The sequence below is a fragment of the Stegastes partitus genome, unplaced genomic scaffold, assembly GCF_000690725.1.
Source record: "Stegastes partitus isolate 25-593 unplaced genomic scaffold, Stegastes_partitus-1.0.2 Scaffold858, whole genome shotgun sequence".
NCBI lineage: Eukaryota > Metazoa > Chordata > Actinopteri > Pomacentridae > Stegastes > Stegastes partitus.
In genome coordinates this window covers 46,688-68,030 of record NW_007578589.1, presented here as the reverse complement: position 1 = coordinate 68,030, position 21,343 = coordinate 46,688, and the positions used below count along the sequence as shown (strand labels likewise).

The 21,343-nt window shown below is 41.9% G+C and overlaps 2 protein-coding genes across 9 annotated transcripts in view; one reads left to right on the top strand and one right to left on the bottom strand.

Moving 5' to 3' along the window:
• gulp1a (GULP PTB domain containing engulfment adaptor 1a) overlaps positions 1 to 13,378 on the top strand; it is an 81,600-nt gene extending 68,222 nt beyond the window's left edge. For 6 of the 8 annotated variants that reach the window (XM_008293105.1, XM_008293112.1, XM_008293107.1 and 3 more), the window contains 8 exons: positions 3,057 to 3,128; positions 5,278 to 5,388; positions 5,523 to 5,660; positions 5,841 to 5,957; positions 7,973 to 8,059; positions 9,191 to 9,329; positions 9,550 to 9,644; positions 12,765 to 13,378. In XM_008293105.1, the coding sequence (XP_008291327.1) occupies positions 3,057 to 3,128; positions 5,278 to 5,388; positions 5,523 to 5,660; positions 5,841 to 5,957; positions 7,973 to 8,059; positions 9,191 to 9,329; positions 9,550 to 9,644; positions 12,765 to 12,836 (831 nt within the window). In that variant the 3' untranslated portion in view covers positions 12,837 to 13,378. The remainder of the gene's footprint in view (positions 1 to 3,056; positions 3,129 to 5,277; positions 5,389 to 5,522; positions 5,661 to 5,840; positions 5,958 to 7,972; positions 8,060 to 9,190; positions 9,330 to 9,549; positions 9,645 to 12,764) is intronic. The other 2 variants (XM_008293110.1, XM_008293113.1) reach the window with 1 other exon arrangement.
• A 1,647-nt stretch (positions 13,379 to 15,025) lies between these two features.
• Positions 15,026 to 21,343, bottom strand: part of LOC103365627 (collagen alpha-2(V) chain-like) — a 48,177-nt gene continuing 41,859 nt past the window's right edge. Inside the window, exons 49-54 of the mRNA XM_008293104.1 lie at positions 21,100 to 21,153; positions 20,822 to 20,929; positions 20,296 to 20,605; positions 18,419 to 18,600; positions 18,065 to 18,307; positions 15,026 to 16,528 (exon numbers count right to left, since the gene is read on the bottom strand). Of these exons, the coding sequence (XP_008291326.1) occupies positions 16,382 to 16,528; positions 18,065 to 18,307; positions 18,419 to 18,600; positions 20,296 to 20,605; positions 20,822 to 20,929; positions 21,100 to 21,153 (1,044 nt within the window). The 3' untranslated portion in view covers positions 15,026 to 16,381. The remainder of the gene's footprint in view (positions 16,529 to 18,064; positions 18,308 to 18,418; positions 18,601 to 20,295; positions 20,606 to 20,821; positions 20,930 to 21,099; positions 21,154 to 21,343) is intronic.

Genomic DNA, 21,343 nt, shown 5'->3' with positions numbered 1-21,343 from the left:
TGAATTTCCTCAACTGTCTGAGGTGATAAAGCGGCTGCTTCGCCTTCTTCCTCTGGTTGTCTATATGTTTGGACCATGACAGATCCTCAGAGATGTACTCGAGGCTGCACATCCTCTCCACAAGTGGTCCGTTAATCCTCAGCGGAGTGTGATTCCTCTGCCACAATCCAACACACAATGCAGAAGAGAAGAATAACCACTCGGAAGGCTGCTGTCAACTGTTTCCACAGATCACAGAGGACAAAACACAAACTGCAGCAGAGAGAGGATACAGAGTTAGTGACCCGCAGTGGTGGCATATAGATGTATGGAGAGAGAAAGATTAGAGGTGCTCAGTGCATCATGGGAAGTGCCGTAGCAGTCTGAGCCCATAGCAGCGAGACGAAGCAATGGTTCATGGTCACCTGAGCCAACAGGAACTATAAGCCTTATCAAAAGGGAAAGCTTTAAGTCTAAACCTAAAAGTAGAAGTAGTTTGAGGGCTGATACTGATTAATAATCAAAGAGATAGATCACCGATATTTGGAATTGATTACACTGTAAATTTTGGTGTCAAACTTCCGAAAGTCACAATCTCCAACAGAAAACTTTGTTGAAATGCCTTTGTTCCCTGAACTGCTGCAGGCACCACATTTCATCAGAGTGATGGCTACAGATGGAGGAGCTGCCTCAGAGCCAAAGTCGTGCTTTTTGACATTAATTTATTTTATTGGGAATCTGTTTAAAAAATAATAACCTTCACTACAAATGCTCGATTTTACAGGTTTTTAATTTGCTACAATAGGATTCTGAGAATATACTCACTAAACAGAGCAGAGTTTTTAATTGAAAGAACAGTTTCATTAAAAATAAAACTTGTTTAAAATCTAAGGGAAGTAAATTAATAAACCAGACGTCCCCCCTCCCCTTTTGACCCCGACTAAAATCCTGCCACAGCCCTGCTTTATCTTCCTCTGCTGTATTGTGTGCTGCTGCAGTATTTCACTGATGCTGCATCAAAACGATGATTAATTGACTCGTTAATTGGCAAAATAGCAGATATTATTTATCATTTAGGTCATTTTTTTTAAACGCAACATGCCAACTGTTATTTAAAGTTTATGAAGCATCTCAAATGTGAAGATTTGCTGCTTTTCTTTGTCACATGCGATTATGATCTGAAAACATTTGGGTTTTGGTAAATTAAACGAGCTATTTCAATGCATTTTAGGAAGCTGTCAGAAATTATACAAAGCATTGTTCACTATGGTCTGATCGTTATGGACGAAACTGTTGGAAAAAAGTAATCAGCAGATTAATGAATGAAAATAATCGTTGGTTGAAGTTCTACTGAAGATGCATGTATGTATTAGGAAACCCACCAATACCACCAACTTCTACAAAGCGAGGCAGATCTGCAGTCTTATGTTGTTACCCTGTCATCAGCATGTCACAACAACCACCACCAAGACTTGTCAGTTTGGTTGGCATTTTCCTGTTTTGAATTTAATTAGCTTTATGTTCTGACGAAGTGACAGCAGAGGCAGCAGTAGGCTTCAGTGTTCTGCCACCTCTTTGTTCTGAGATGTCTTTATGCATCTGACTGCCGCACGAACCCAAAGTTTTAGTGACCTATAGGCTACAGCAGAGACGGAGGTGAATTTCAGAGCAGCGTGCCTATCATCAACAATCACATCACATCCAGAAATCTCTTAAATTAGACACAACGCAGATCCTACCCTTTTCTAAAGTTGTTCGGAAAAGACCGGGGACCTTTGGGTTATAGGAGGAGTGAGCGCTGCATAGAAAGCGAGGTGGAACTCGACTCCTCATTGTGTCATCTCAATGAACTTTTCAGACCTGCCACAAGGTTGAAACCTGCCTCCGTGTGTGTGTGTGTGTGTGCATTTGAAACTGTGAATCCTCACTGTGGGGAATGAGAGGCAGGGGTGGTTCGTTTTCAGCTGCATGCACCGGTTGATGGATGAGCCTCCGAGCTTGGTTTGCCTTGTGAAACCTCCCCAGTCGCAGCCCAGAATGCACTGGTCAGGAACAAGTGCTACTTTCCTTCTATTCTGGGCATCTGTCAGCAACACTCCCGGACACGACCGTAAATGCGCGGAGTACATTTGTCATACCGCTGCAGAATGCTGACACTTTAGTATAAAGCATCAATCTGTTATCTGGCCGTATTGATAAGTAGCAGTTTGGTGTTGTTGCTCCTGTCTTACTGCATTTAGGAACCTGGAAAGAAGCTCAGAGCTCCCTGTCGGCTTTTCTAGCAAATATTCCGGCTTTTTGAAGGTAATTTTTTGCTAAAGCGCTGCTCCACATCGACCAACTGTCATGGTAACAACTAATTACTGGAATCATTAACCGCCCTAAGGGGACGAAAAGCTTCTAAAGAGCAAACAGACACGTACAAGACAAAATAAACCTCTTATAGAATCAGCCCACGTTATGACAGGCGCAACAGTCTGCAAAGGCACACTCCAAACTTAGAGGGACATTAGCAACCGGGGAAGCTTCACACAGATTTGATTTGTGTCGTGGAAACAATCCATATCTGTCTGAGTGCTTTGCTGCATTCCAGTGGGAGACATTGTTATTTTGTTTTTCCAACCTTTAAGGGGCTGACACTGGTGTTTATGAAGTCTGATATTGGTACAGGCTCCTCACATTAAGCTCAGGAGGCAATGAAGCGCTGTGTGCGACTGGAACAATTACTACTGCCGCTGCCAGATGGAAAACACGATGTCGGGGCTCAAAGGTTAATGGCTCCATCTGTTGGAGGACGGCAGAAGTGCTGCTGCAGTGTGTGTGTGTGTGCAATCCTCAGGTGTAAAAGACATATACTTTTGTACTTTAGTGCACGGGAAGTACAAGATGAAGAAGATGTATTGATAACTCTTGGACATGAGATTTGAACTTGAGCAAAAAAAGCAAGATTTTAGTCACTTAAATGTTGCTGTGATTGTCTTTACAGTCTGTTTACAGTTTCTATTTCAAATTAAACAATAAATCTTTTTATTTCCAGTTCTGCCATATTGTGAATGTCGTTTTTTTTCTCTTCTCAGTTCCTTGGAAACACAGAGGTTGAAGCCCCGAAAGGCACCGAAGTCGTAAAGGATGCAGTCAGGAAGCTAAAGGTAAAGTCGGTCTTGAAAATAAGCTGTCGCCTAAAGGAGAGCAGCGTGTTCTCGAGTGGCCAGATTGGATGGTCGGCTCAGTGCAGGGGAGCTGCGAGTGAGTGACAAATGCTCCCCTCCCTCGTCTGTTACCAGCAAGGTGTCCTTGGGAGTTTTTCAGCTCCCAAATGTGGATGCCCACAACTGCTGGATAAGCATAGCACTTTGCTCAGTCAACCTTCCCCTGGTAGATGTAAAATTCAATCAAAAGGTATATTCATCTGTCATGGAACCTTTTGTTTCTTAAGCTAAAGTCCCTAAACCATAACATTTATTTTTTTGAAAATACCAGCATGCTGTCCATCACTGAAGGACAGGTAGTTTATACAGCGCACTGCCAGAGCTCAGTGATCCAAGAAGGAAAAAAAACAACTGTCATGTAAGCACATGAGGGTGACTTCGTTTATTTTTAAGTTTTAAATGATTATATGTGTTGTAAAAGATACTCATGGCGACTAATCCTCAGAGGAGTGTCACTGTATGAGCTCATTGTTTGTTTCGTTTTCACCCACGAATCTCCTTCAACTTTGTCCCCTGTTCTGAGTTTCTCATTAACCCGCTGTGCACCACCTGTCCAGCAACGAAGGCCACACACAGTTACCTAGTTAATGTAGTGGATCATTTAGCTGCTCAGCAGTCAGATATTCCCCTCAGGAGTTTTTGAGACCAACACAGGGTGATTATTGGAGATTTATTAGGTGGCCAGAAATAGGTGTCAAATAAATGCTAAAGTTTAAGCTAATGTTTGTAGCTTAGAAACATAATTGGACAAAAATAAGTTGAATGCTGCTTTAACTTTGCTTTAAACCTGCATTCATTGATTGTTCGTTATTTAGTGGCTCATTCACCGATTACATTAGCAATCTGATAACATATTTGACCTGTGCTACAAATCCTTTTCTGCAGCTAAATGTTCCTCTACATCTTACTGCCACTCTGTGCTGAACAGGTAGCGAATCAAGCGTTATGTCGGAGCTCGTTTGAGTGTGTTGAAATGAAGCCATGAAACCAAAGCAGCAAGCAACTCTTTCTCATTACACAAGCCAATTACTTCCACTCTTAATATAAGCAATGTTAACGTTTCAGCCCAACAAAACCGCCTTACGGTGGACATCCCATAGGTCGGTTTTGCTCTGCTACCAGCTCTTAAGTGTTTGAGTTTCGCACCACGGACTTCATGTTCCACTTTATTGCCAACAGTCAACACTGGTTTGTTTAATTAGGGCACCGCTTTCCTTACCTAAGTAGTCTTAGTTGCTAAACACAAGGGAAATGCTCAAGAAAATGCTTCGTGGGTTGTTTTGAAAAGCTCCGACAACTCGATTTGTTATTCAGGGTTTAGAGTTGGTTTAGGACACAGTGTCAGTAAACCGGCCCAGTGAATGACATTTAACCTGGATTACTTTCAGGTCACATACTCCTCACCGTTTGTGACATTTAACCAAACCTTGAAGCATGGGAACAGCCACAACCCAGGCAACTCTCCTTTCTCACAGCTCCTCGGTAATGTGGCTGTGCTCGCTGCCTGCTGGCCTCCTCCTCTGTCTTCTCCTGCCAAGAGCTGAATCTGTGAGGCCACTTGTAGGGGAGGCTTGTTTTCCCAAACCCACACCTCTAGTGTTACATTACATTTGATCTTGAAAGCCTGTTTTTGACCAAAGCTCCATGGTTACTCTCCTAGATACACTGGCAGAAAGGACATGCTTAGCTATGCTTCCAAAGATCATGCGCAGGAAAGAAATATGCCCATTGGTTTAAGGTTAAATAACAATCAGTTTGATATAAATGTCCTGGTGTTCTTATGCGATCAAGAGCTCCTTGTAGCACACATTGTTCTACCAATGGGTGGAGTTGGGCATTTAGCAACTAAAGAGCAAGATGTTTTTCTTAGTTGGAAACCAAAACAGAGCAACAGTTGAGTAAACATCGTATGTACGGATGCATCTTGGCCAGAAACAACAAATGAATTCTGTCAACTGAGTGAGGAAACTGATCATCAACACTTAGCAAGTTTTTACTTTAGTTGTCCTGATGTGTCATTTGCATGTGTTATTTGCGCTCCCTAAGGTGGACTAATCAGACTTCCGTCTTCAATTTCTCCATTTGGCAGTTTCAGAGACATATCAAGAAGTCAGAGGGACAGAAGATCCCCAAAGTGGAACTGCAGATCTCCATTTACGGTGTGAAGATACTAGACCCCAAGACAAAAGTGAGTCCACAGGTTAGACTTTTAGTTTCTGCGCAGTGGCGTTAATCCTTTTGAAGATGTACTGACAGCAAACACCGTGTAGAGACAGAAGCGATACGTTGTTCACAGAGACACTAAATAATAAATGCATTGCGTTTGTTTTGCAGGATGTGCAGCACAACTGTCAGCTACACAGGATATCCTTCTGTGCAGATGACAAGACTGATAAAAGGATATTTACTTTTATCTGCAAAGACTCGGAGTCCAACAAACACCTCTGCTACGTGTTTGACAGTGAAAAATGTGTAAGCTTTGATAGTTTGCTTGTTTTTCCTTTAAACAAAAAAAAATGTATTCGATAGTTGAAATATTATGTAGATGAGCACTTTGAAGTCTCGTACGTAACCTTGAATAATCAGCTCAAGTGTGAACAGTCACTGTTGATATCTAGATGCGTAACAAAGTCTATTTCTCTCATGCTTCAGGCGGAAGAGATAACTCTTACTATCGGTCAGGCCTTTGACTTGGCCTACAAGAAGTTTTTGGAGTCTGGAGGCAAAGATGTGGAAACCAGGAAACAGATTGGAAGCCTACAGAAAAGAGTACGTCTCACTTTCAGCCGAATCAGCTTGTTTGCTCTCACTTCTTTGACACATTGACGTTTCTATTCGTTCACGCACAGATTGTTTCAAATCATTCAAATGGGTACAATTAAGCTGCGTTGATAAGACGCGTCAGTAATGAATATTAATGACCGAAAAGTCCTTTGTTACACAGCCATACTATAATTGAATTGTGCAGCCTTTTTTTAAAACACAGAGCCGCCATCCCATCAGTTTTGCTTGATTGATTAAGACATGCTTAATAGTTAAGTAAGTGACAGGATGTGTTTGCCAAATATCACCCCGACATGTTTTTCAATCGTACTTTGGAGTCATTCTGAAAAGATTTTTGGATATTTGAAAAAACCTAAAGTCTCTTTGCAGTCATTGATTAAACCCAATGCGTAGAAGGTCCATCCATCCATTATGGAGGGGCTGGAGTCTATCCCAGCTGACTCAGGGTGAAGGCAGGAGACACCCTGGACAGGTCACCAGTCTATCGCAGGGCTACATTTAGAGACAGACAACCAAGCACACTCACATTCACACCTACGGACAATTTAGAATCACCAATTAACCTCAACATGTTTTTGGACTGTGTGGGAGGAAGCCGGAGAACCCAGAGAGAACCCACGCTGCACGGGGAGAACATGCAAACTCCACACAGAAAGATCCCAGTGCCCCCAGCAACCAGCAACCTTCTTGCTGCGAGGCAACAGTGCTACCAACTGCGCCACCTTGCAGCCCCCTGCGTAGAAGGTTTTCCTTTAAAATTGTCCTTTCCTGCCTTAGATGAAACTATCGGATGAGAACTCTCTCGTCATTCACCCCTCCACCACTCGCTGTAGCTGGAGCGACACAGCTCACCTATGACCGCTCAAACATTGTCAAACCTCTCAACTGGAAACCTATTCTAAAAAAGAAGAGTGATACACGGAGTTCTTTTGGTTTGTTCTGTATGAAATCCTGGAACTCTGTGTTTCTGAGACTGCCATCGGTCCAAATGCTCACAGTGCAGTCCAGCGTATATAAAACACCACATTGATATGTTAACAAGGTACACAACTTGAATTTCACTGGAGGGGGTCTTTACAAAACGAATTAAACGGTATGCTAAACCTGGCATTTAGTGAGAGTCTATACAAACAGATTCAGCCAAAGGTAATGCTTCAGATTGTGAACAGCATTTCAACAGAACAACCCCATCATGTAGCTCATTTTCTAGTTTTTTCGAGAGCTGTCATCCACATTACAAGGTCATCATCACTGGAGTTCTGTGAACACGCAACATGAGTGAATGTCTGCTCATGAAAACTGTGCTGCTGTGTGGAGCCCGTTCTCGGTCCTGCACATTATTTTGACTCAGTGCCACACTGTCCCTCTGTTTTGATGCATGGCTGAAAATAGTCCTTGAGGAAATGCACTATTTCCTCCTGTTTGATTAATGCTCATTGAAAACAAACCAGCTGTTTCAGGAAATTACTTTTTTTTTTTTCTGCTCTTTTTTTTTTGTTTTTTTTTTTTTAAACACTGAGATACAGGGTTGAAAAAGCTCGAAGGTATGTCAGGGATTTTGTTGACATCACAAGAACCACTTTCATAAAAGAGAGAGAAGTTATTTTACAGTTCATTCTATATCGTCATAACAATATAATAATTATAGTAACATAAAAGTACTGCGGTACATTTTGCGAGGATGGTGTTCTTCACTTGCCTGCTTCATAATCAAATCACGTTTATTGACATCTAAAGCAAATTTTAATACAACCTGAGTTGACTGCACATGTTTTATGACGGGCAACAATAAAAAACATGTGCAACAAAGCGAGATGAAGAACAGGATAACTACTTGTAAAAATCAATAAATATAAAAGGTTGTTAAAAGCATTTCTGTCTATAAAGAAGGAACATTTCATTGAAAGAGAAAGGCTGTACCAAAGCTCTGGTAGGATCCCTCCTGACCCACAGGCCTCAGTCAGCCAACAGCTGAATTCTACGTTCTTGTGTTTTTGCAGATTCAAGAACTGGAAACAGAAAACTCGGAGCTAAAGAAACAGCTTCAAGAGCTTGAAGAGCAGCTGATGATAGCTCACGTGCCACCAGTAAGGACAAACTGCACCGACACATACACCTCCGTTAGACGATTGATTGGTTGTTTCGTGTGTAGATCAAATGATGGTATTGTGCTAAAATGTTGAAGAATCTTCAAATCAGTAACTGGCTTAAGTTATTACGTCTCCCTAAAGTGAGCCGACACCAGTAGAAGCTACAGACTTAGTATAACTGTAGCATCAGAGCGCACTGAACTGAGCAAAGGTGTGTTTTATGCTTATGAACTTTTATTTCAAAGACTAAGACTGTGCGGTGATGCAGTCATGCTTTAACTGCAGAGCCTGCAGACAAACTCAAACTGCTTACTGATGTAATATACTGTCTAATAATTTGATTCAAATGTTCTGCATCAGCCAAAAGTGCACAACTTCCACCACCTTCTAATGATAAAAGTTGACCAAATTTAAGCTTAGAGTATTTTTTAAGGACAGCTGGGATTGCTGATACTGCTTCTGTGATTAAACGCGCGGCCTCGGCCTCAGGTTTGGGACGACCGGGCGTATCTGGAGGCAGGCAGTGGGAGTCGAAGCTGCGTGCGAAGCAAAGCAATTACACACCTGATTGGTCTGATGAGGAATGTGATACACTCGCCATCTAATTGGGGCAAATGCCAGCACTTGTGACAGCCTCCTGCGAATGCAATTACCTCACACCTCTCCTACTCCGAATAATATTGTCCCTCTCTGGTCATCTTCTGTCTTGCGCTCTTTTCTCAGCCGCTGCACATAAACTCGTCTAATGAAGCGTACATGCTGCAGAGGCCCTCCTCTCTCTTCTGGTGTCACAGCATCAAGTCGCTGTCCTGTCTGGAAATCTCCTCTGTCACGCTCACTCCTATGAGCTCGCCGGAGTCCAACTTGTCCAGCGGGCTACTAACTCCTCCGCCTGCCAAACCCGCTCTCCTTCCTGCTAAACCTACCGAGGGATGCAGCATCCCGCGGCCTCGCGTAAACACCTTTTCTGTGCTTTGCTTTGCCTTATTACCTCCTGCCTTTGTCTTTATTGTGCTTTTTTCTGCTTCTTCTTCTTCTTCTTGCTTTGGTGCAAAACCGGCTGTGTCCTTTGTGTGAACATACGATTGTCTGGCTGAGGGTTAAACATGTTCACCGCTTTGCACACAGGCGGGGAGCATCTCCATGAAGCCACAGTCGACGGACATTTTTGACATGGTTCCCTTCTCCCCTGTGACACCGCTGGCGCCCACGCTGGCCAGCAACGGCTGCCCACCGCCTCCCCCGACCACATTGCCACCAGATATAAGTGAGTGAATGTCTACAACGCTTTCTCATTGTAATATTCACAGGTGCTGTTTAATTCTGAGGCTTAACAAAAGAGTTTAGAGGGATTGCAGCTGCTAAAAACACACTTGTTTAAATATTTGCAGCATAATACAAAGAAGACTAGTGTGCTATAGTACTGAAGAACTTTTTTCCCCCTCTTCTCAGACACTGTGATGTTTATCTGCTGTCTGTGTTTGCAGGGAAAGACTTGTTTGGTGCTGAGCCATTTGATCCGTTCACCTGCGGGGCAGCTGACTTCCCTCCAGATATTCAGTCAAAGCTGGATGAGATGCAGGTGAGCCCCTGTCTGTGTCTGATGCCTTCACAGCGTTGCAGGTGAAACTGTGAAGCTCAGGTCTCCTGTCGCTGTTGTTGTCACTTCTTTGAAGATTAAAGATTCTCTCTTGTTTGCATGAACAAAGGCTGCCTCGTCTGAGCCTAACGACAAACTCCCTCCAGAACACGGTTTATTTAAATTAAAAATGTTTCAATAGGTCGGGCTTGTCATAGAGCAGTACAGCAAGCTCATATGAGGGATTATTTCGTTTTTTTCAGCGTGTTTGTTAGAGTACAAAGAGTTTAATAAAACCCTCAGCCGGCTCAGTGATGGATACGATTCATTTCTTTATTTAGATTTATCAGGGACGTGGCACCACTAATGAGTTCATTAAAAAAGAAAAGCGCATTCACAGAGAGGCTTTTGTGCGTCACCCAGCTCTGTTTTCATGCTCCTTGAAGCACTTCAGTAAAGTGAAAATGTCTTAATGTGACAATAGAGCGTTTTCATGTAACTGTATTCGTGGTCTGGTGGAGCAATAAATGAACAGCTCAGTTCTGCGTTGTACTCCGAAATAATCGTTTTAAAAAAAGGTTATTGGGGCTTATCAGAAATGACAGAAGCTCCCAGTGTCTGGGAGTAAAGACTGAGGCTCAGTGGCTCAGCGGTTCTCCAACTGTGGGGCAGGCCTCGAAGTAGGCCAGCAAAAAGAAAGGCAGCTTGTATTAGACAGTTTAATTCATGAGGTCAGACAAAGAGTTTAGTGACGCTTTTACACAAGCAGGCCTCTCACGGTCTGTGTCACCAACAAGATAGGAGGTCAGATCTTAACAGCTGCAATACGCCAGTAAGAGTTGAGATGAAGTTCGTTTAACAAATTTGCAGTCTTCTGTCCATCCTGGGATTAATTTGCGTTGCAGAATCTTCTTGTGAGAAGAACAGAATTCCTTATTAAAGAGCGGCAGATACAGAAATGTACCGACACTGAACATTTGAGTCTGTTGAGAATTTGAACTCATCTTCTTAAACTCAGTAAATAAAGTCAACAAGCAGCACTGCATTTATTCAACTCATCTAGTCAGAGACGTTGTGTCCGCAAAAGAATAACACTTTTAAAAGTTCACAAAACCTAAACATTTAATCAGAATCAGAAACAGATTTATTGCCAGTTATAGTTCACACAGTACCAGGAGTTTGTTCTGGTGGGTTGGTGCATTAAAATAACAATAAATAAACAATAAATAAAAAATAAAATAAAGTGACTGAAAGTAAACATAACTGTAATAGTGCAAATTTAAATAACAACCATAGAACAGTAGTGTTATTTACAACATATTGAGGGTTCTGGTGTGTTGTTATTTACATTTATACAGATATAGAGGGGGCAGGGGGGTCCGTGGGGGTCCTGGGCCTTGTTCTTGTGGCATGAGGTTCTGGTCCTGATGGACCAAAGCCTCCTGCCGGAGGGGAGTGATTGGCAGAGTCTGTGTCCAGGGTGGGAGGAGTCGGCCACAGTCTTACCTAATGTATTTAAAACATCAATTCTTTCGTATCCAAATGTCCCAGTATTGGTAATGGATGACAATAGTAAGGTGTCTCTACAGGCGTGTTAGGAAATCGGCTACTTTTCTGCTTTCAGTGAGAAACATATGAACATGTTGAGAACCTGCAGCTTGAGTTGACGTTCAGCAGCACAGTGTGCCGCATGTCTCTTCTCTGAGCTATAAACTGTCATCAAACACCAGGATTTTGCATTACAGCATGATTATAAAACTCCTGAAAGTGAAATTCAGCTGCAACGTTTCAGATTCTGTTTTGCACATGAACCGTTGAGCTGTAGCGAGCTGCTGCCAGCAGGAGGCGACATTGCTCTGATGAACTTCTTTCCAGCTTCTTCCTTCCTTTAATTACTAACAGCTGACTGTCTCTCTTTTCCTTCTCGCCACTCGTAGCGTCAGAGATGGTTGGTACTCTTTGCTCTCTGTCTGTGCCGTCGCTGTGGTCGTGTTTTGTTTTGTTTGTCGTCCTGCATGCTGTGAATGCTGCTGCACAAAATCCACTGAGAAAGTTCGAACTTGGATGTTTGTTTATCATCTCAGCTTTCATATGAACAATAGGAGACTTTGTGACTTTTTAACTTCTCACTCTCTAAAATGTTTATTTTGCACATTAATCGTGCTGCTCAGTTTTATTTATTGGCAGTAATTAGTTTAATTACAGTCGTCTTCAAATGTATTCATCCCCTTCCATTAAAGAAAAGGCAAAATTCACAATAGTCCCTCAAATAACTAGAAACTAAAAAAAGTAATAATAAATAAAAATTTGCTAAATTATAATTTAGTGAAATAAGACATTGCTTTTGAATTGTGGTTGAAAAGAATATTTAAAAAAAAACAAACAAACACAACTGTCCAGGACAAATGAGAGCACAGTCTGATTGAGAGTTACAGAAAACACTTGATTGGCTCAAAGGGTTTGTAGAAGCCGATAATGTAGTAACAGCCGATAACAAATTTGCACTTTTTAAAATGTAAAAGACCAATAATGTAATAAGTTATGTTATTGTCCTGGTAAAAAAAAAAATATTAGAAATGTAATAATCAGCCAATAATAAGTTATTGCGTTATTGGTTCAGGACTTTTACTACGTTATTGGCTTCTACGGGGTTGTTCAACAGCAATGTCATGATTTTCATAAAACTTTTATTAATTACTACTTTGGTCAGTTTCAGCTTATTCCACTGACAGCTGGTTTTTCCTTCTTTAATGGGAGGCTATGAATACATTTGGGGACGACTGTATGTTTTTGCCGTTGGAGCCGATATCTGAACATGATCACATTAAAACAATCTGGCCACGTTTTCAACATGTCAATGACTTCTTTCCACCCGTGCTTCTCCCATCGACATGCATGCCTCGTTGCTTTCTGATCTCGTGCTCAACGCATGACAGAACGGCGGCGTTCTTTAGCTTCTCATTCCATCTTAACCTCGGGGGGGGGGTGATAGGGATTTCCAGCAGGCTCTGATCTAAGCATCACTCAGACTCTGTTTGTCAGTGAACGCGGGACACGCGATCTGACTCAGACCACGTCAGCGGTCACTCAACATCACGGGCTGTCATCTGGCTTATCTTCCAGGAGGGGTTCAAAATGGGACTAACCTTAGAGGGCACCGTCTTCTCTCTGGACCCGCTAGACAGCCGCTGCTGATGCCGAGAAGATTGCTCCTTCAAGGCGTCCTTTTAACTCGTTTGTATGAAGAAGTGCCAAAATCCACTCCACGGTCGAGTCAAGATGTCACAGTTTTCATCTTGAGGTTTATATGCATTTGCATTTAGATTGGTTTTTTCGATATTTCAAGGTAAACTCAGATCCATTATAGAGAGGAACTATTTTTGTAAAAAAGAAATACGAAGAAAAAAACATTTATGGAAAGGCGTAGCTTCGACTACCTTTGCTTGCACAGGTAATGAGGGATGTAAATAGTCGAACATGTCCAATGGTACACTCTGTGGCAGAATTTTCATCTGTGTGTATGCACTGTTTGGATTCTGTATTGTAGACACATTCCTGTTTGTATGCCAAACACACAAACTGGCAAAAAAAAAAAAAGAAATCTGCGTCGTTAACACAAACTGTCAGCTTGCCCGTAACACCACATATCTTATTTTACTCCACTTTAATTCACACATTATGTAATTAATTAATCCAGCCTGATGTTTTTTGACTTACTGACTTTTCTGCCTTTTTTTTTTAAGTTTTATTTTATTTTGCTCAGATTTTTGCATTTCACAATTTTGAGTTGCCATTTCAGTATTTCTTTTATACATTGTCATCATTTTACTGTTCTCCTATTCTTCTTCTTTTGTTTTCCAGTCCGTGCCGTACTATTCTCATTATTTTACTTTTGGTTGCATTGACTTTGTTGTTCCAGTTATTAAAGAAAATCTTACTGCAAAAACTGCTCGATTCCATCATTTAACATTGTTCTTGTGTGACTTTATCTGTTGTTTTGTGTTTGAAATGTCCTCAAGTTAAAGTTTTTCTTTATGTGAGATATAACAATATGGATTTCCTGACTTTGTCTGCAGTGATGTTTTTGTTGTTGTTGTTTTGTTTTTATTTTACATGGATTGCGATCAAATTTGGAGCTGGCCTCGGTTTATAGAGACGTTAAGTGCATTGGGCAGCAGTTCAAGAAATGGGACGGACAATGTTGCCCTGGATGAGCTGCACTGTATTCTGCGATATAAGTGCTATTTATAGCCTGTATTCTTTACGTTTTGGTAAATTAAATAAGTCAAATTAGCCATTAAGAGTTCCTTTTCAGTGAGACGACCAGTGAGTCCTTCCCTGTCGGGCCACTTGCTGCATGTCGCCCCTCTGATCCTTGCCCTACATTTCATGTCACTCAGCACTGTCACAATAAATCCATAAAAAGCCCCCCTAAAAAATATAATAAAACATCCTTTTTGTTCTGCATTTTAACGACGAAATCCTTCAAACTTAACGATTCTCAAGCAGAATCATTTCCATCTTCTTTTTTGTACATTATCCAATAATCATGAGACACTATTTTCAGTAGTTTGTTGTTGTTGTTATTGTTTGTTTTTACAATTACTAGATCCTTTTTCTTCGAATGTCTTAAATACAAGATAGTTTTTGTGTCTGATGCATTTCTGTTTGTCTAGGAGCCACACTCTGTTTCTTTCCGCTGCAGTAACTCTGAGCAGGTGTGAACATTTACAGGAATCTTTCCTTTCAGCCTCTCGGTTTCTGTTGCAGTGTCAGATTCAACAACTTCAAGCTCCAAAACAGCTAAGTAGTGACTGGACGCAGCTCCAGCTCTCTGAGCATGTCGGAGATGGATCAGTGGAGGGTTGTCATGTTGGCTGAGACGGTGATTTTTCTGTTGTTGATGGAGAAGAATGCAGAACAATGGTACTTGATTTTACCAGTTGCCGATTTCTCCCCTGAAAGAGAATCTAGATTGTTGCAGTCTGAACATCCATAGAAAGGATGGGACCATCCTCAAACAGCCTGTAAGTTCCTGCAGTGGAGAAGGGCTTGCCCCACCGACTCTAGCTGTAGTTTGTTGCTAGTCGGCACATGTTGGCATCATGTGGACCTTCAAAGCAAGTTGTTTTTGTCTTGTACGTTGGCATTCATCTCAAAGTATGATCCTTGCAGTGCATGTCTGGTTGTAGACTCTCTGCTGCTGCTGCTGGTGTGTAATTTAGATCAAGTGTCAGAAACACTCCTGATTACTCGTGACTTTTATCTGTTTTTGAAACCAAACATTTCCACGTCCTCTCCAGGCTGACATGATCGTGCCGTGGTGCAAATCGTTTAAGCGATCAAACGAACTCTTCTCAAACAAGAACAGGCGGAGAGAGAAGTGTTTTTAATATTTATTTTTCAAAGGATGAAATGCATCTGCTTCCAGTGTGGAAAGCCCTCTCTTCATCACTTCCTTCTTCCTCCTCCTCCTCCTCCTCCTCTTCTCTGCCTTGCATCATTTTACAAATCTAGAATAAATATACTCAAATTTTGAACCAATAGAATCGACACACAACTGCTTACATTAAGGAGTAAACTGCGTAACAAGTACATCGACGGCTAAAAAATGAGCTTGTGTGCAAAATGACAAAGTTAAAGGACCTGACTGCACCTGAATTAATATGACAAGAGCTTGGGGGGATTAACAAGCATTTTGTTTAATTTGTTGCATAGCAAGAGATACAAAGCAAACAGGCATTCACAGCCATCTTGTTCTATAAAACTGATTAAAAAAAAAAAAAAAAAAAAAAGAATTTCAAGAGCATATAAGTCCAGGATACTGCAAAAGGGGGAACTGACATGCATAAAAAATACTCTGCGCTACCTTTTACTGTACCATATTGAAGTTGAAGGAAAAAAAAAAAAAAGTTACAAATCACCACAGACCACTCGAACGACACCTCATTCATCTCTCCATCGTCGACAGAAAGACCTTTATTGATCATCCCCAAACCCTGCCCTGTACCGCGCAGCCGTGACAAGTGCACAAGGATCACACTACTTACAAAAACAGCACCTGTGAAAAAGAAGATTTACAATGTAGTGTCATCGCTTTTCTCAGCTTTTTTTTTTTTTTTTGTTGTGTGTGTGTCGGTGACGAGGTAGCTAACACTGAGTAATCGACAGTCTCGACGTTGTCTCCGATGTTTCTACGTGGTCGGTACAGAGTTTAGAAATGACCAGATACAGACATCAACACTGCCTTTGAGAAAGAAAAAGAAAAAAAAAAATACCTGCACCATCAGCGGCTGTTTCCTCAATAGCACCACAAGGATGTTTTATATTCAAACATTTAAGATAAAAAAAAAAAAAAAGACAAATCTGTAGAAATGACTAGTGGCGGGACATTCAATCAGTGGAATCGTTCTGGGCTTATGAACAGCAGTTAATGTTTTAAAGCTTTTCTTTTTTTTTTATATTCTTTGGTAACATTTGGTGAGATAACAGTGAAATCTTTGGTCAAACATACACAAGACGACAAAAAGGAATGATTCTGATTCTTTACCAATTTTTTCGTTAAAATTCCAAAACATTCATACTAACTTACAAATCTTCGGTGTCTTGAACTGGGTTGAAAAGGCACAATAAATATCTTGCCACAGGGCCAGAATAGTCCTCAGCACTCGTATGTACAACGTGGCTGATCGCGTCAGCTGTCAGTCCAACAGTCTCAGGATTCTGCCCTGCTGACGACTTTACAAGAAGCACACGGGCCCGATATCAACGCCGAACTCTTGATCTGAGCCGCCAATGTCCACCAGGGCAAGATCCACAATGGGAAGTCTTGCTGTTTTCTGTGTCCTGTACTCAAACACTGTCTTGCCCCAGTTGCCGGTCGCTTGCTGCGAAAGAGAGACAAAGTGGAGGGTCAGTGACATATACGTTCAGCAAGTAGTTGGTGTCCAGATGAGAGAAAGATTCATCTCAGAAATTTTATATTTATGGACTTTTTTTTCTCCCTCCAAATTCAACACTTAGTTCTGTCTGTAATCAAACCTGCACCAAGTCAATCATGTCACCCTCTATCAGGGACAGTGATGTCTGAAATTACAGGAAGACTGCCGGCTATGTACCTGCACTGAGTGTATCAATAACATTTGTTTGTGTAGGATTAAACCTTCAGTGTGTAGGACGAACTGAATGCTCTGACTTGTAGCGCATGAATGGAATCCAATGGAGGTTGAATTCAGACCCCAAAAAAATCAGAAACACATTTTGAATTGAACAAAATCTAGAAGTTAGAAATGTAGCGGGTTTTAGATTCTAAAATGCAGTGACACAGATCTGCCGTCCTGCTGCCATAAAACAGCTCAGAATAAGAAAATTCCTGTTTAAAGGTGCAGATTTTAAGACATGTTAGCAGGTTACGGTCATCCTCAAATATATTCATACCCTTCCATTAAAGAAGGAAAAAGCAGTTGTCACTGAAATAAGTTAAAACTGACAAAAGTAATAATAAATAAAAATTTAATGAAAATCATGACATTGCTTTTGACTCGTGGTTCAACAGAAATATATATATATATTTTTTTAAAAAGATAAACGAGCATGATGGGACCCGTAAACGAATATTCTGTTGAACAACCCTTTGAGCCAATCCCTGCAATCAAGTGTTTTCTGTAACTCTCAATCACACTTCTGCTCCTGTTGACAGGTATTTTGATTTTGGTCACTGCTCATCAGCAAAGTGCTCTCATTTGTCTAATTTTTTTTTTTTTTTATTATTCTTTTTAACCACAATTCCAAAGCAATGTCTTATTTCACTAAATGATAATTTAGCAAATTTTTATTTATTATTACATTTTTCAGTTTCTAGTTATTCCAGTGACTGTTGTGAATTTTGCCTTTTCTTTAATTGGAAGGGTATGAATACGTTTGAGGACGACTGTAATTTCTGTTTGCCAAACATGGAACCACATTAACATTTATCTGGAGTCCTGCTTGTGTCCGCCTCATGAACTAATCCCCCTTGTAGCTCCACCAACCCTGCAAGGACACATCAGCCTGTTTACCTGCTAAATGCTGCACCAGCTTCACCACTAGTGTCAAACTGTATCTGTCCTGAACTGGTAAAGTAAGTTTGTAGGAGTTTTTTTCTTCTTTTTTTTTGTGAAATCAGCAGTTTCTTGTGGATTGATGCACGCAAAAAAGACCAAATCCTGAAGTTGTGGGTCATAAAACCAAAATCATGAGATGAAGGAATGCATCTCTGAATACAGATAAGTATTCATCAGAGCATAATGAGGATGTAATGTGTGACCGGAGCGTCTCAGAGTATATCTACATCTACTGCTAGCCCATTGTTGGTTTTGGCCGTTTGTTTGGATTTAATCAAAATGAGACGAATGCAGAATAATGGCTGAAGCGCTGTGACTTACTGAGCAGGAATCCTCCACCACCGTGTATCTGAAGCGGTTGTTGCCCTCCGCTTTGAGCTCCAGGTCGTTGGAGCCTTTGAGGATCACAGCTTTCTTGTAGTTGCCCGTCTTCTCGTCCTTGTAGCCCACGGAGTTCTTGCAGTGGTAGGTGATGCTCTGAGACGCCTCCTTGGAGAGCAGGCGGATGAAGGTCATCTGCACCGTGACAGAGTTTGCCGGCTGCTCTTTGTTGCCGTAGGTGAACTAGAGACACAAACGTTAACGCCCGTTAATGCTGAAGCGTTGCACTGGATGTGCTTTTCATTTTCAGGTGAATTCTCCACAGTTGCACATCTGCTGAATGTAAGCGCTCACATGTGTTCCGCTGTTGATGTCGGCTCCAAACCACACAGGTTTGTTCCTGGAGGAGCTCCACCACACTTTACGAGGTATGCTGGATGGGTTGGCAGAGATGCAGGTCTCTCCGGTGTCCATGTTGCAGTGCACTTTGATGGCATCCTCTGCACTGCCCTGGTTCGGATCCACCCAGTACTCGCCTACGAGCAAATAAGAAGCTGATCAGGTTGTGGAGGGACTCTGAAGACGCCTTTAAACCACAGTGTTGAGTTATTACATATCTGTATAGACATAGATAGGAGTTTAGTTCACAGTTCAAACCATGAAGCCTGCTTGATATTTCTACTTGCATCATGACAAGTAACAGAAAATAATCTGAGTTCAGAAGATAAACTAGAGACAAAGACTGAGAAGGATCTGGTTAGAACTCGTCCTGTGTTTCATGTATGTCAAATGCAGGAAACCAGCTCTTTGATTATTCTGTTCTGTTCAGCTCAACAAAATCAAAGTGACACTAATCTGTTTACATGTTGAACTGACGGTTTAGAGCAGAATGAAATAGTCCAAGGCAGCAGATTTGTAACAAAATCATGGTTGAGTTTCAGCAAATATTAGTTTGATAAGAAAATGTTGGCATGAGTTTCTCGGTGTTGCCCACCAGTGACAAACATCAGCAAAATTCTGGCAACACTGAGAAACTCATGCCAACATTTTTTATTTAGATTAATAAAAGAGCTGGTTTCCTACGGCTAAAGTGTTCATGTCTGATTATGTTTGCCATAAAAAGCATTTCTGGCAGTAGTAGTTGTCATCTTTGGTAATATTGCTGCAAATTTGCACATTTTCAGGTGCAAGTTAGATTTGTGGCAAACTTGCGGTGGACGTCGATGTCCTGACGCCATTGTTGAAAATACTTCCATATCGTATACTTTTGTTGTCTTTCTGTATTTTGCATACGTTTCTGGTTTCCTCTACCTTTTCACTGAACCACAGCTGAGGCTTTTACATATCCTAAACTGCACTGTACCGCTTGCTTTCCATTTTAACTTTTATATTTAACTCTAACTTTGCCTGCTTTAGGCAAGTGCTTTAAATTGCCTTACTGGTAAAATGTGCTGTTCAAATAATGCCGAGAGCCTCCGAGTGGTCCTTCAGTGTAAGTTTATTGGCCTTCTGCTCGGATGTTTTCAATCATCCTGTGTCTTCTAAAGAGGAATGCTGTGTGCTGTGGATTACACCGTGAGGAAGGCTGGTTGTGCCTTTAGAAGTGGGTTGTATCCCAGTTTTATTTTAACATGTACAAGTATTGTCTATGTGGTAGAATTCCATCACTAATTAACCATCTGATTAGACAGGTTTTTTTTGCCAGGAGAGTGTCTTTGATCTTGTTTTGCTGTTTTTAAATTTGCGGCAGTGGAGTACTGGACTTTTAACTTTGTGGAAAACCTTTGACTGGTTTGCAGCAGTAAGATTGATGGTCTTGGTACGTTCATGTTTGTGCAGTGGTTTGCGCTGTCACAACCAGAAGGATGGGAGTCGGACCTGCTGGTTGGTTGTTCTTCCTGTCATTGCTTAGGTTTCCTCAGGGTTCCTCCCACAGTCCAAAGACATGCATGGTGGGTGAAATGGTTCTAAACTGGCCTTCAGCTGTGACTGTGAGCATGAATGGTTGCCTGTGTTCAACCTTTCCGGCTGGGATGGACTCCCGCCCCACCGTGACCCTCTGAAGGATGAAGTGGGTAAAGCTAATGGATGAAGTTTTCCATAAAGTTAGCCAGAAGTCGACTGCAAGTTTGCCACAAACCTAGTTCACATACGAGAACATGACCTTGCTGCAAATATTGCCAAAGTAACTGTTTGCCAGAAACCTGAAGTTTTAGCGAGGGCTCACTCACCGCTCTTCTTCATGGGGTAGCATCTCTTGAGGTCGTCGCAGGTCCTGGCAGGATGCTTCCTGCTGCCGTCTGGGCTCTTCATGCTGTCGATCTGGCTGCTGAGGGCCTTCAGGGTGGCCTGAACGCCGGGGTCGATGGGCACTATGGTGGAGGAGTTGCTGTTGGGAAGAGCCTCGTCCTCGCTGAACTCAGGAGGAGGAGGAGGTCCGGAGTCGTAATCGTGAGGGCCGCCGAACAGGTCGTCCATAGCCGCCATGGGAGGTCCTGGAGGACCGGGAGGGCCTGGGGGTCCAGGTTCTCCTGGAGGGCCCTGCGGATTTAGGGATAGTCGGGTTTTTAATTTTGTATAGATGTTTAGGTTTTTTTATTTAAAAACCTAGCACTGATGAGAATAAGACACTTAAAGCAGGCCCTGCTTACCAAACATCTGTTGGAAAGATGTTCAGCAATGTCACGGACCGTCTGATCTGGCTGTTAGCAGCACTGTTTTATGAGCTCTCTCTGAACTATTGTAATGAGACGATACCTCTGGTCCAATCTCTCCACTGAGTCCACGAGTTCCTGGAGGTCCCATCGGTCCCGGCTGTCCCATGTATCCTTCCTTTCCATGAGGTCCAATAGGTCCAGGAGGCCCCTGAGTCACATTCCAGTAAAGACTTGTCAGCTTTTAGACTTATAGTAAGATAAGTGATTGTAAAATGATAAATATGTAGTAAGTTGGCTAAATTGCAAACTATATGTTGTCACAAATGAAAAAAGGAAGCCACGTTTCCCTCCTGAAACAATTGTAACAGCATCATTTACCCTCGGGCCGCTTGGTCCAACAATGCCTGGAGCTCCCTGCTCACCAGTCGTACCCTAAAAGCAAGGAATGAATAATCATTAGCCTCCTGGGTGCACTTGATGGTAGTGACTTGTTGAATGATACTCAAACAGGAGCAATCACAGCTCCTGAAACAAAAGGTTTGGGGAATAGGGGACAAAACACAAACAACACGGTGTCCTGAAAGAGCCTGCAAACCTATTTTCTCAGTAAGCGTCTTACGGT